The sequence below is a fragment of the Osmia bicornis genome, chromosome 12, assembly GCF_907164935.1.
Source record: "Osmia bicornis bicornis chromosome 12, iOsmBic2.1, whole genome shotgun sequence".
In the NCBI taxonomy this organism is placed as follows: domain Eukaryota; kingdom Metazoa; phylum Arthropoda; class Insecta; order Hymenoptera; family Megachilidae; genus Osmia; species Osmia bicornis.
The window spans coordinates 1,480,109-1,492,759 of record NC_060227.1 but is presented as its reverse complement, the minus strand read 5'-3'; the positions used below and the strand labels follow the sequence as shown (position 1 = coordinate 1,492,759).

Sequence of the window (12,651 nt, the reverse complement as noted above, 5' to 3'; positions counted from 1 at the left end):
TTATTCCAACAACAATGCGTTCGCAGAAATATCCCAGAAATTTATTCGCGACGCTTTTCGCTCTCTTTCTGTAAAACCATTCCATTATTCTAAATTAAAATGACGTATAATGCGAATAATTACACAGAATATTGCTCCATGAGTGTAAAAAAAAAAAGGAAGAGATTGAAGTTAAAAATTTTCCAACAAACATGAAAATTTCAAAAGACTAAAGTATTCTACATGAGCAATTACATCTCTGTATTCAAAATTAGTTTTCTCTTTACAATATTGCAAGGTTGCAAATAATAAAATATAGAATTAATGCAAATTTACATATAGTAAATGTACGATAATTGAAAATGTCGAAATTTTAATTACCCACCGGAAATCATAAAGTGACTCCCCATAGTAATGAACCTATTAATTATGATATTGAATTTTAGCGAGTGTAAAGGGTTAAAATTGCTTATCGTTACGCTGGAAATAATATTTACAGGACCTTTATTTCGGTAAGTGAACAAAGTATGACAGCTTACAACGTTTCGCGTGACACAGTTTCGCGAATTACATTTCGCGTTAAAGATTAATCAACCCTTTCGAACTAATCATTTTAACCCAATTAACTGGTTGTGTGTCTCCTATTATCCACATTGTTACTTGTCGTTTGTATTCATCTTACTATACATGTACCTTACAAACTACACTCTTTTCTCCTTCCATACATTCCATTACTTGTTGTTCGTTTAGATTCCTTACGCGCACGTCTTTCCAAAGCAATCTCGCTCTCGTCGATCACGGTCGCGATTACGGCTCGAAAAACGTGATGAAAAATAGTATTTCTGTGAGGCGTTAGCAAACAAATTCTACGGAAATGTTAGACGACACATTTTTCCCAGGGATTCGATCGATCATTAAATGCAATCGATGAATAATTGGTGCGTAACGAGAAACAGTCCATAATTTACATTTCTTTGTTGAGCACTCGTGAATGCATGTAGATTCATTGTTTTTCTTTCTTTTCTTTTCTTGTTTCGAGGAAAATATTTTAGCACGATAAATGATGGATGATGGATATTATATCGTTCAAGGGCCAGAGAATGCTGGAAAAATTCTCTTTGGCATTATTAACCCTTTTACTATAATCACCTTCACTTGAAAACTTAACTTGGCATATAAAGGTATAACAAAAACAATAACAAAATAATTCTATGTATAGGACAGGATCATATTTAACCCTAAGTAAAAATAAATAAATAGAAATAGAAATTAGAAATTAGAAATTAGAAATAGTGCTAGTTATACAGGGTGTTCAGCTAAGGGTGGGTCCTTTGAGGGAGTGGTAGCTAGGAAAATTTTGAACGACTTTTTCCTTTACCAAAATACTCGTTAAAACTTAGTTTCTGAATTATTAATTAAAAACACTGTATAGTGCGCACTGCGCAGGCTCGGCCGTAGGAGTGTCGGCTACGAACCGACGTGCTGAGTAGTTTGTTCGCGACCACGGTCGAGTGCGGACTCATAGCCCAGGCCTATCCAAAAAGAGGAATTCACTCCTGGAACACATGTTTTGGGTCCCCTTCCGATAATTAGACAATACCGCCGCTAGGAAAGACGGAGGGACGTAGTCGGAACCGTTCCATCTTACTTGAAGGAGCAGCGTTGGAAGGGGACCCAAAACATGTATTCCAGGAGTGGATTCCCCTACTTGGACAGTAGGTTTGAGCTTGCGCATTATGAGTGCTGTGATTGGTCACTGCTTTTTTTATTAATAATTCGTTAATTAACCCTTAATTTTGGTGAAGGGAAAAAATTATTCAAAGTCTCCTCAGCTGCCACCCCTCCGGAAGACACCCACCCTTAGCCTAACACCTTCAATATTAACAAGGTAAGAATCAAGTTTAATTCTTTGTATGGTTAATTATGCCAGCTTGAACGATCTATAATTAGGTTAAAATTCGCGAATAATTAATTAAAATTCCTATATACTAATAATTGTCCGCAGCGATATGTTACAGATTCAAATGTATTTACAGTTTTTCCTCGTTTATTTATTTCTTTTTTTTTTTTTTTAATTAATACAGGTTCGCATTCATAAGTGCTCGAATGAAATAAATTATACAACGTGTTGTCTTTCTGTATACACTAACTATCGTTGAATTTACGTCGCTAAACACGTTCAGAAGACAGGGTTTCCGGTTACCTTTCATACATTTTAGTCCCACGTTTAGGCGACGTACGAGCCTGCCAATAAAAACAATTCTTCCTTTATGTACACTCAATTATTTTCTTATTTTTAATATTTTAAAAATGAAAGAAAATCATTGTACATAAACAGTTGTATACGTTTTAAAAATCAAGAGTTTTCAAGTATTTATTTCAGAGAAAATTCATTCTTTTTATAATCTTCTTGTAATATTAACAAAAAAATTTTTATTGGCGGCTCGTTAACGTCCAAAATCAAACGACCATGTAAATACTCCTAATGTTTCACTTACACTTTTTCTTTTTCTGTTATTCGCTTACTTACGTATTTACACATCGCATGCACGTCTATAAAAACCAAGTCTGAACAATTCGTGTGCTTTAAAGGACTATAATGTCAAATAGTAGTAATCCTCGATTGGTAAGATGAAATGAACATTTAAAATAAACAATCAAATAGCTGCATGGTTTTCTTTTATATATATTTGAACTTAAAATTTTGATTTATTTTCATTCAATCATTTCATATATTGTGTCACTTTGTCTCATTTTGACCTCTGGGAAATAAGTTGAAATACCTCAAAGGCATCCAACTGTCCAGACCTGGTATAGACACTCTTATCGTTTACAAATATCAAAAGGGTCCTCCTGATCCTGCCTTATTTCGCGAATCCTCTCCATCGTTCCCCAGGGCGACAGGGGTTGCTTTTCCACCGACGTAGTTTAAATAGATCCACGAGGGTGTTCAAGGGAAAATAGAGTAAATTTTCGAGATGACGTAGTTGAATGTAATTACAGAGCAAAGGGAAATTTTCTTCTCGTTTTTGAGCTCAACGAACCGAACGCTCCGAACATCGCTCGATGCGGAGAATTAACGTGATTAACCCTTATGAAAGCGGCGTGTTTACACGAGAACGATGACTAGGGTATTTAATGATTAATTGGTGGCTCGGGATACCGTCGTTAGATACGCGATGAAATTTCAATTATACGGCCTTAATTACGTATCGGCTCGTTTCGGAACTCTATGAATTTTTTAAAAGATTTCTCTGAACCGAAAGTGGAAAGTCAAATACAATTAAGTTTGTAATCGTGTATTCTAATACTGTTACGAATTTCAACAAATTTTCCCTGAAGATTCTATGGACTTTGACTACTGTTACAGAAATGTTCAATATGATACATTAAACTCGGTAGATTTTCGGAATGAAACTTCTTCAGCTAGAAGTTCCATGGCAAGCAAGTTCATCGAGTTCAATTTACTTTCTCATCTGCTTTTTGATTGCTCGACGTCTTCCCTACTTCCTTGTTCAACTTTCCAGCTCAAACGAAACGAGCGAAATATTATTCCGTACACTAGTTTGATTTACTCCGAGGCTAACGCAAATGCAAAAATTCATTGGTCAATTATGAAATATATTGTAAAACGATAAACACATACCACAACACAGAATAAAAATAAAATAAAAGAAAACAGAATACGTTTCCCTTTGCTCGTGAATGTACAGAGCCGAAAGCAGCGATCGACGAGTACCCGGAAACCGCTTTCATCGTGACCTTAATTCCCGCACGATCGGTGCATGAATCGTTCGAAAACGATCTCGTACCTCGCAGTCTCGTCGATGCATCCTGATGAATTGGCAACGATGCTGATGTATCAACCGGTACGAAGAGAGTGCGATCTAGAGCCTCGACCTGGCGGCGATGCTCCTCGTTCACTACCCGTGATGATAGTAAATCTTGTCCTTGCAGTTGCACGTAGCACCGCAGAATTTCCGTCGTTCCCGTCCCTCCTTTGTGTTCGTCTCGCAGACCCAGGCACGAAACGTCCTTACCAGCTCGGCGCAGTTCGACCACAAATCGGTATAATAGCAAGCGTTCGTGCAAAGCTTGTTACGTGTGCAATGCTCCTTGCACATACTACACGGTTTGCCCACCACGTAAGGGTGACCTAGCCGACCTTTATAGTTGCCACTGAAAAATGAAAAGGGAAAAGAAATTTTCCTGGTTAATATCGGTATGGGTTAAATTATGAATAAGTTCATTGGTATTGCGTGAAATTAGTAGAGTTTTATTTATCATCATTTGCCACCAGCCTCGGACTGTTCCTCGAAACTCCAAACAAATTACGGTTCAACCCTTTGCTTTCTCCCCATCAATCTCGCTCCCTCTCCGTAACTCGTTGCAAAATGCCCTCTAATAAGCTAGCATTTACCCAGTTCGCTCGGTGGTTCGAGAGAGGCAAGCTTTGCCCGAACTTTCAGACAATTAAGTTGTCCAAGCAGCGAGTCGAGGCCGGAAGTGTCGGGGCAACTTGCACCGATCCCTCCGACTCGCCGTCTTACGCGTCGTCGTCGTCGTCGTCGTCGTCGTCGTCGTCGTCGTCGTCGGGGAAGCCGAGAACGACCTTAAGCCAATCTCGAAACAGAGCGATTAATTTACATTTAGAGTATTTTTACGGTACGAGCGCGAGTTTCGAATTCAAATGGCTCCGCCAGCGAAATTAATTACGAGATTGCGTTGCACCCCGTTGAAGGAAAGGGTGGAACAGTGAATTGCGACGGCTTGGAAAAAAGACCGCGTCACGTGGTTTATTTATTATTCGCTCGCGGGTCAAGGATTTCGAATTAGAGGAATTAAACGTTGCTGGAAAGGAGAATCGAGCGTAACTCGAGCGTTTCGTTGCGAGTTAAAAGTATGAACGACTCTGGAAACGTTTCTTCAGGCTCTGTTTAATTTTCAAGGAAAATAATATTTCGTTGAATTTCACTGTTTCCACCGGGGACATATTTTATACATATATTTTTAGCTTACATTTTATGTAAAATTAGACATTGCTATCATGATTAATTTTTTTCCAGTCTATCCAAGTTTCTTGTAGTTTCTTTATTGGAATTTGAAATAAAAATTCACTTCGAATAGCATTTTTAATTACCTTGTAAATCAAGGTACATACAAAGGAAAAGGTACAAGGATAGAAGGCAAAAAATGATGACGGTATAATAAAGAAGATTATTAAAATTTAATAACGTTAAACAGTATTGTTAAAGTACGATGAGTCCAGCAGGTTCGTCTGCTTTTATCATCAAAGTTCATAATTACAGCAGCACTGTACCGTGGTATAATAATACCATTACCAACTTCCTTGTAGAAATTTTACAAAATATCATTCGCAGAATCTCGACCACTGAGGAACTGATTAACTCTTCGCGTATTCCCCCGCGGTTTCCCAATTAAGTCTGGTGCAAAAGTTTTTTAAAAAGGAGAAACTATATCGCATGTAAAACCGTTTCCAAGTAAAGAAATAATAGAATTCCTGGATTATTTTGTTCGGAATGAAAATCAAAGACAAACTGAATCTCTTTGTAACAAGTGATTATCTTTTCTAATTTTTTAAAACTTCTCATTTTTCACTTTTGAAATATTTTTCAGTAGCTCCGTTACAACTATCGTTCTCCTTTTATCGCTTGTTCGTCGTTAACAAACGCGATCGCTCTGAAAATCAAGAAACTCCGTCGAAAGCATTAAACGTCAGTATCCCGGTGTTTTACAGCGGGCGAAGCAATCATCGAAAGATTTATAGACCCGGCCGGAAAAAGTAGTTACACGCGCGAAATGCTAGAAAATAGACGAAGTGGGTCAGATGTCAAACGAAGTCGAGGAAGAACGTGCTTCTCTGTAAAAAGCAACTTCTCTCGGTTGTCGCGAAGACGCGTACCAGAAGAAAAAACGCGTAACATTTTCCGCAATTCGTCCTGTTTCCATTAAACCTTTTTCCTACCTACCGTAAGAACGACAATTACATCAGAAATATTTGTACGATGGTTAATTCGAGCGTGTTTCAGTCTGTTCCTCGCGTAGTTACCATTCGTGGGTAGAATTGTAATTGTGGTGGAATTTTAATTCGCCAGTGTTAACGATTTATTCACATTTGGAACTTTGTTGGTTCAGTAAAAACAGTTTTTAATACTTTGAAATATTAAAATCATGCAATGCAATATTTGCAATATAAATTTTTTATAAGTTCCTATTTTCCAAATATTGCAAGTAGCCTTCGAGAAAATTTTGGAATAATAATTCAAGAAATATCGGGGAAAGTTCTCCAATATTTTATGTCCTTCGCATAAGAACTTTCTCAAATTTCGAGGACCTTTCTGAATCATAAAATCTTCGATAGGTCGATCTTGAATTTGAACTATAGATCCCAAAAGCTCTCAAAATTCCCACGAAATACCCTAATATACAAGCTGAACGATTTATAGAGGCAGCTTTATGGGACATTCGTTCGCCTTCGTATATCAAATCCATTCAAAAGATCTATTGTCCCCTGACTGGTATTCCCTGCGACTTGTTCCGCTACTTTATCGTGGCTCGTTTCCTTTTCTCTTCTCGATTTCCTGTTACCCTATCTCGCTGTATCTGTTCTACAAATCTTCTTTCCTTCGCTTCTCTTTTTTTCTTCTCAAAGGTTCTTTGAATCTTCTACCCCGCGATTTTATCCCCCAATCCCTCTAATTGCCCTTTTCTGATCTTTCATTCCTTCGACCTATCGATCTTTATCACCCTCTAATTATTCAACTTCTTTTTCACTTCTCTTTGCTTTTCTATCCTGTCTGATTTATTTCAATATTTATTCCTCGTTCTACTTCTGTCGTCTCGCTATTCTACACCGTCACGTCCATTTGTCTTTCTTTCTTTCGTTATTATCATCGGAGTTTTTCCCTGTTTGCTTTGAAAAACGACCCCTTTCAGATCCTTTCATTACACTTTTTTAAACCTTACTTCTGATTCTACGTTTCCATAATTTCTTCTTCCTAATTTCATCATAATTTATTAATATCCCTATTTTAACAGCGTGCCTATCTATCTCTCCACTGGCAGGCCGCCTAATATTTCCTCGCCGCGATATTCCGACAAAAAGAGGAAAGGAAAAAAAATACGAGCCAAGAGAATTTAAATTACGCGCCTCCTCCCTCGGCAAACGCGTCTCGAGTGCCCCCATAAATTTGTTTCTTGGCCGCAATTTTCCGGATTATGCACGCGGCCTTCCGCCTCCTGCACGCGATACACGCGGGCAAACTTTTCGATTACAATGAGCCGCTTGCATAAATTTCTGCCAACCGTGAGAGAAACTGGCGACGTCCCGTGATAATTTCTCTGTTACGCAGCAACCATGCTCGCCTGATAATTTCTTTCCGAACGGCAGAGAGATTAAGAAATTCTATCGACCCCATTTGATGATTTCCTTCGACTGTTGGTTATTGATAAGAAAATTTTATTCCAAAAATTCCAAGTTTCCGTTACCATTTTCCGTGTTCCGTCCTTGGACATTCATTCAACACTTTGTCCGCGTTATCTCGTTTCTTCCCGATCATTCAATTCGCGAAATAATTCAGTGAAATCTCGAGTCGAGATCGTTACGAGGCCGACGAGACCGCTTCTCCAGCATAGATCTCGCGATAACTGGGTACTTAGGAACCGCGTGAAGCAAAGTTTCACCTCGGTGGAAAAGCAAACAACGATATAATAGAGTTCACTGGTGCGGCTACGTTTGTTCTTCTGTCTCGGTGTCTGTTTTAACCTGGTTTACTCACCTCGGGGCATAGTTGCACACGTACATGAAGAAGTCCTTGCCAAGGGGCCCTCTGCTCCCGGTACAATGGCTCACCCCACAGCCTACCAGATGCGTGCTGGCCCACGCGATTTGAGTGTAATGACCGATTTCGTGCAGGTCGTTGCTTTCGTCGTCGCCGAACTTGTAGTCTTTGTACTCCATGTACCACATTCTAATCGGGAAATTCCTGTAATTAGAAAATTCCATTTTTCATTTCTTTCATTTCTAAATCGTTTCATTTTTATTTTAAATCTGATTATTCTAGATTCTATAATGTACCGAAGTCTTTTGTTTGAAAATTTGAATTTTTATTATTAGGGGACATAATAATAATGCAAGGTACTCGATGAAGAGCTTTTTTAATTTTCAAAGACCTGTGCAATTGAAAGAAACGAATGGAGTTAATTAAAAGTATGATAAGCTGGTTCTATTGAAATAGCTAGTAACTAAAGAAAGACATGGAAGTGACATCGTTGACAATTGTTCAATGAACATCAACAGGTGGCTCCCTGAGGGGAGGAACGAGTGCGAAAGTAAATTATCATTAAGTAGAAACAGAACAATGGTGATTGAATCGTAACTTCGATTCGGTTTATATACCTATTCGAATTGAAGGGTAGTTTCTTTGAAACTCACCAAAGTGTTCGTCCCGTTGTAATGAAGATGTTTTGTCCACTTTGTCCAAAACCATCCAAATATAGGCCGGTTGCATTGTCGTGGACCAATCCGAGACATCTGTTCGCCCATCTCTGTGCTGCTTTGGCCAAGCCTGGGTGCCACTTCTGAAACAATCATTTTTATTGCGATTTATTAAAATAAATCCCTCGCCGTTCTAAAGATCTAAAATTTTTGGATTCTAAGTTTCTGCAATTCTCTCCTAAAATCTTGCAAATGCAAGATATCAAACAGTTGTCATTGTTAACGAAGCTAAGGGATCTGACTCACAATGTTAAATTATTCAGGAGTTAATAATTTTTAAATAAAGGCAAGTAAAATAATATTCAAAGCATTCATCAAAGCGTTAATTAGAAATCTCTATTTACTATTTAAAATGCCCTAAGATTATGCAAGTATGAAATAGCCACGTTCTGCATTCGAGACTTACGTTTGCATAATGGTAAGTATAAAGTTTAGTTACTCTTAGGGATTCGTGTCATGTCAGTTGCTAGCGAGAAGCTGAAAGAACCTTTCCGTTCTCTAATTAGAGCTGCAAGTTTTCCTGGGCCATAAATAACGAACTTGACGGCCGGCTGGCGAAAGTAAAAGAAGGAATATTCATTTCGAGATCGATCAATATTTTCCGACACTTCAAAGGGAAAATCATGCTTCGAATATTGTAACGATAAATGTTTTCTCGCCAAGAAACGAATGAATTTATGATTTGAAAGCAAAGCGAACGAAAGCAACGGCTTTTCATTTACCCGACGAATAGTCGTTCATTTTCTCGGTCAATGAGACCTCGGGTATCGTCGTAATGATCGCGATCCAACTTTTCTCGTAAAAATTTATAACCACCTGCGACGTAACGATATCGCATCTCCTCCTCGAATGGCTGTTAAGCTTCATGATGTTAAGCTTCTGGTTCTCTTGGTAGGAATAAGTCTTACCGAGGAAACTTGTGAATTCGCCAAAACTGTTCCCATGAAGATTAAAACAATACATAGAGGGAACGCGACTGTTTGCAAATAAACTCTTGTAAAGAGACATTTATTAACCCCTTTGTGTACGATAAATTACCAAACGATTTTGGAGAAAATTGTTAGTGTTAAATTGACGTAGAATAATATCAAATGTTCGCGTTGAAATAGAATTAAAATTAATTGATTCAATTGTCATAAATAGTATGATAGAGGATTCAATTTGTATTGGTATTTAACATTTTTACAAAACTTTTATATCATGAAATGATATCTGAAACAATGTGAAATTATAAATGGTCTTACTCTTAATTTGTTTGAAATGTACACTTTACTGGTACGATACATCTCCGAAGCGAAAAGACACTACGAAACGCGTTTCTTCGCAGCGTAATTAAATTCCCCTGGAGAGTCTAAACGCTTTACAAGTTCTCTGTAAAACTGATTACGCGTGCGAAACGAGGGCAGCTGAAAAATTCTCTAAATTGCTTTCGTAAAGAAGATCGAATCAGGCTGGGGGGTGGGCTATTTCGCAGCCGCTCGACTGAACGTAATTAGTCCAATTGTCTTAAGTCCATCTAATTGAAATAATTATAGGGCATCGCGATAACGGTATCACCTTTGCATTTAACTAATGGATCCTATTTCTGATGGAAAATAGTTCACCTAATTTGTTGCTACATCACGATATCAATTTTATAAGAAAATTCAATTAGAGCCAATGCTTAATTATTACTTGTATAATTTAAAAGAGAAAAATAATTTGAATACCAGTGAACGCCATTTCATGAGTCGCATTTCGTGCAATTACGGAGAAATGCATCGCAGCTTTCGTCGAACGATAAATTCGTGGTTGATTGCCATTAAAACGTAGACGAAGCCGATCGTTACTCCGTTTCATAGATATTTCGCGTTATTACGGTTAATGCATAATAAATAATGTCATAAGTCATACATCGATCCTGATTATTCGCGATAACGAATCTCTTTGACGCGTAGACGCGTATATTCAGATAACAAGGAGAATAAACGAGCATGAGACTTCTGTTTCTCTGGTTTCTCGTTGTTTGTGAGAGGGAAAGTTTCAAATTGTAATCAAGACTCGAAGAATTTCGGACTCGTTTTAAAATTTCGTAGGTACGAGCCGGTGTGATAACACTCAGCAGTTAGGATTACGACCCAGTTTCTCGAATAGAGGACACGTTTTTGTCGAAAGGCCGGCTGCGAATTTTCAGATACAAGGGAAAATACGTGTACAAAATCTCGCAAAACTGGTTCTACTCGAAGCAGACTGAAAATGTTTTTCAAACAAAAATTTCTTCCGTTACATCGATCGACCAAAGTTTAATTAATTATTTAGATTAACCCTCGGGCCATGGAAACAGTTACTCCTTATTTTTGAAATGTTACATTTTCCCAATAATGAAAATTTTCAATCTGGAACGTACTATTTCCATATAAAATTGAAAGTATACGTATATGCTCGTTCAAGTTAAGATAAGAAGTAAATGAATGTTGGTACTGTTCAAAGGGTTAAACTTGGTCGCGCGAAAATTACGTTTCGAGCAGGAAGAGGTTAACAAATAAAGAGTTAACTTGTCAAAGGATGCCTTTGTATCTTTCTCACGGTTCGTTAGCGGCAGCGAAAGCAAGCCCGGTCGGTTTTTCACGAAAGAAAATGCGGCTCGACACTTCCAACGAGAATACAGGTTACACGGTCGTTAAACGAGGCGAGTTACAAATGTTTCCACTCGCTCGAACGAACCACGACCATTTAACAGGATCGCGTTTGAACGTCTTTCGAAAGGAAATTAACGCATCTGACGTTCAAACTGATCGCACTTCGTCGAATAAGCGGAATAAGTAGATCTTCCTTTACCCTTTTAGCCAAGTGTAATTGATTTATTAACGCCTTAACTGATATGCTGGAGACTAACACGCATAATGCACTACGTTCTAAGAATTAATTTCCTATTTTTCTTTATTTCAATTTCACGATTTAATAATTAAGAAGTTATATGTCTTTTGATACATATTTTATTCATTATATCCGTTAGAATTTTTATGAGGAACGTTTGAAAATCGAAAGGAAATTGTATGAATTTTGTAATAATCTTGATAAGAGGATATTCCAACCCTAACTCGTCTGAACCTTTTCAACCATTTTGATGTTCCATCGATTCCACCAGATTCTTTAGCGAAATCCAGATACGAATGGAATCGGTAATTTTCGAGCACTCTTTCAGATAGAATCGTCCGAGATTCTTTGGGATTTCTTTCCATGGAAATTACTTTCGATTGCATTTAATGCGATCAGTTCGGCGAGGTTTTTATTCGGGATGAGTAAGCCAATGTTAATGTAAAAATATACTATTTATTTTTAAATTAACGTTGGAGTTGTAGGGGATAAATTGGAAATCATGAAAACAAATTTGAACTGCAACAGTTTCAAATTTTCCATGTCGTACAAAAGTTGTATTTTATGTTTCCTTGTTTGAATTGTAGAATAGAAGCAGTGTAACTTTATGAACAAATTTGAAATTACTTTATGCGATTGACATTATCGGTTCAACATTTACGATTTCCGAAATTCGTTTCGTGAAAAACAAGGTAAGTAATGTCCCGGTGGTTTTATCGTGAGAATGGAAATTACTTTCGTATCGTGTTTATCCTGGTTTTACCAACATTAAACTTTACGCACAAACTGCAGTTTACATAATCACGGATACGAAACTACTTTCCCTATAAACAATGTTATTTCCCTTCGATTTTCTGTTCACCGTTTACTCCCGATTCTGAAACGTCGAAGTTTCATTGGGAATCTTTTAGAGAAAATGAAATTCGAGACTAAATACACTTCAGATTTTGCATTCAAAAAAGAAAGCACTGAGAAATCATGGCTCGAAAATCAAGAATTTAGCACAGATAGGATTCTTAAAATACATTTAAAAAATTAAAATAGTAATTCAACAATCTTTTGCAAAAAAGTACCAAGAACTTAACATATACCTCTATTATATGTTATTATATTCAGTACAAAAGTTGATAAAATTGTATCATGGAAATTTTATAATTTGTTTTTCTATTTATAATTTATATTATTCGAAGCAATTTTTCCATTAAACCATCTTTCGAGGCTCAAAATTACCAGTTATTCAAGTACCAACACTCGTTTTAATGTAGGGTCAAAATGACCCATGAAATTTCAGAATAAAT

At 37.3% G+C, this 12,651-nt stretch overlaps 1 protein-coding gene and 1 long non-coding RNA gene across 4 annotated transcripts in view; one reads left to right on the top strand and one right to left on the bottom strand.

Moving 5' to 3' along the window:
* The window catches only part of LOC123988378, a 41,471-nt gene that overhangs the window by 16,530 nt on the left and 12,290 nt on the right, over positions 1-12,651 (top strand). The gene's annotated exons all lie outside the window — the stretch shown is intronic.
* Positions 467-12,651, bottom strand: part of LOC114875018 (cysteine-rich secretory protein 2-like) — a 47,173-nt gene continuing 34,988 nt past the window's right edge. For all 3 annotated transcript variants that reach the window (XM_029184863.2, XM_029184865.2, XM_029184864.2), the window contains 3 exons: positions 8,435-8,580; positions 7,779-7,985; positions 467-4,158 (listed from right to left, as the gene is read on the bottom strand). In XM_029184863.2, the coding sequence (XP_029040696.1) occupies positions 3,903-4,158; positions 7,779-7,985; positions 8,435-8,580 (609 nt within the window). In that variant the 3' untranslated portion in view covers positions 467-3,902. The remainder of the gene's footprint in view (positions 4,159-7,778; positions 7,986-8,434; positions 8,581-12,651) is intronic.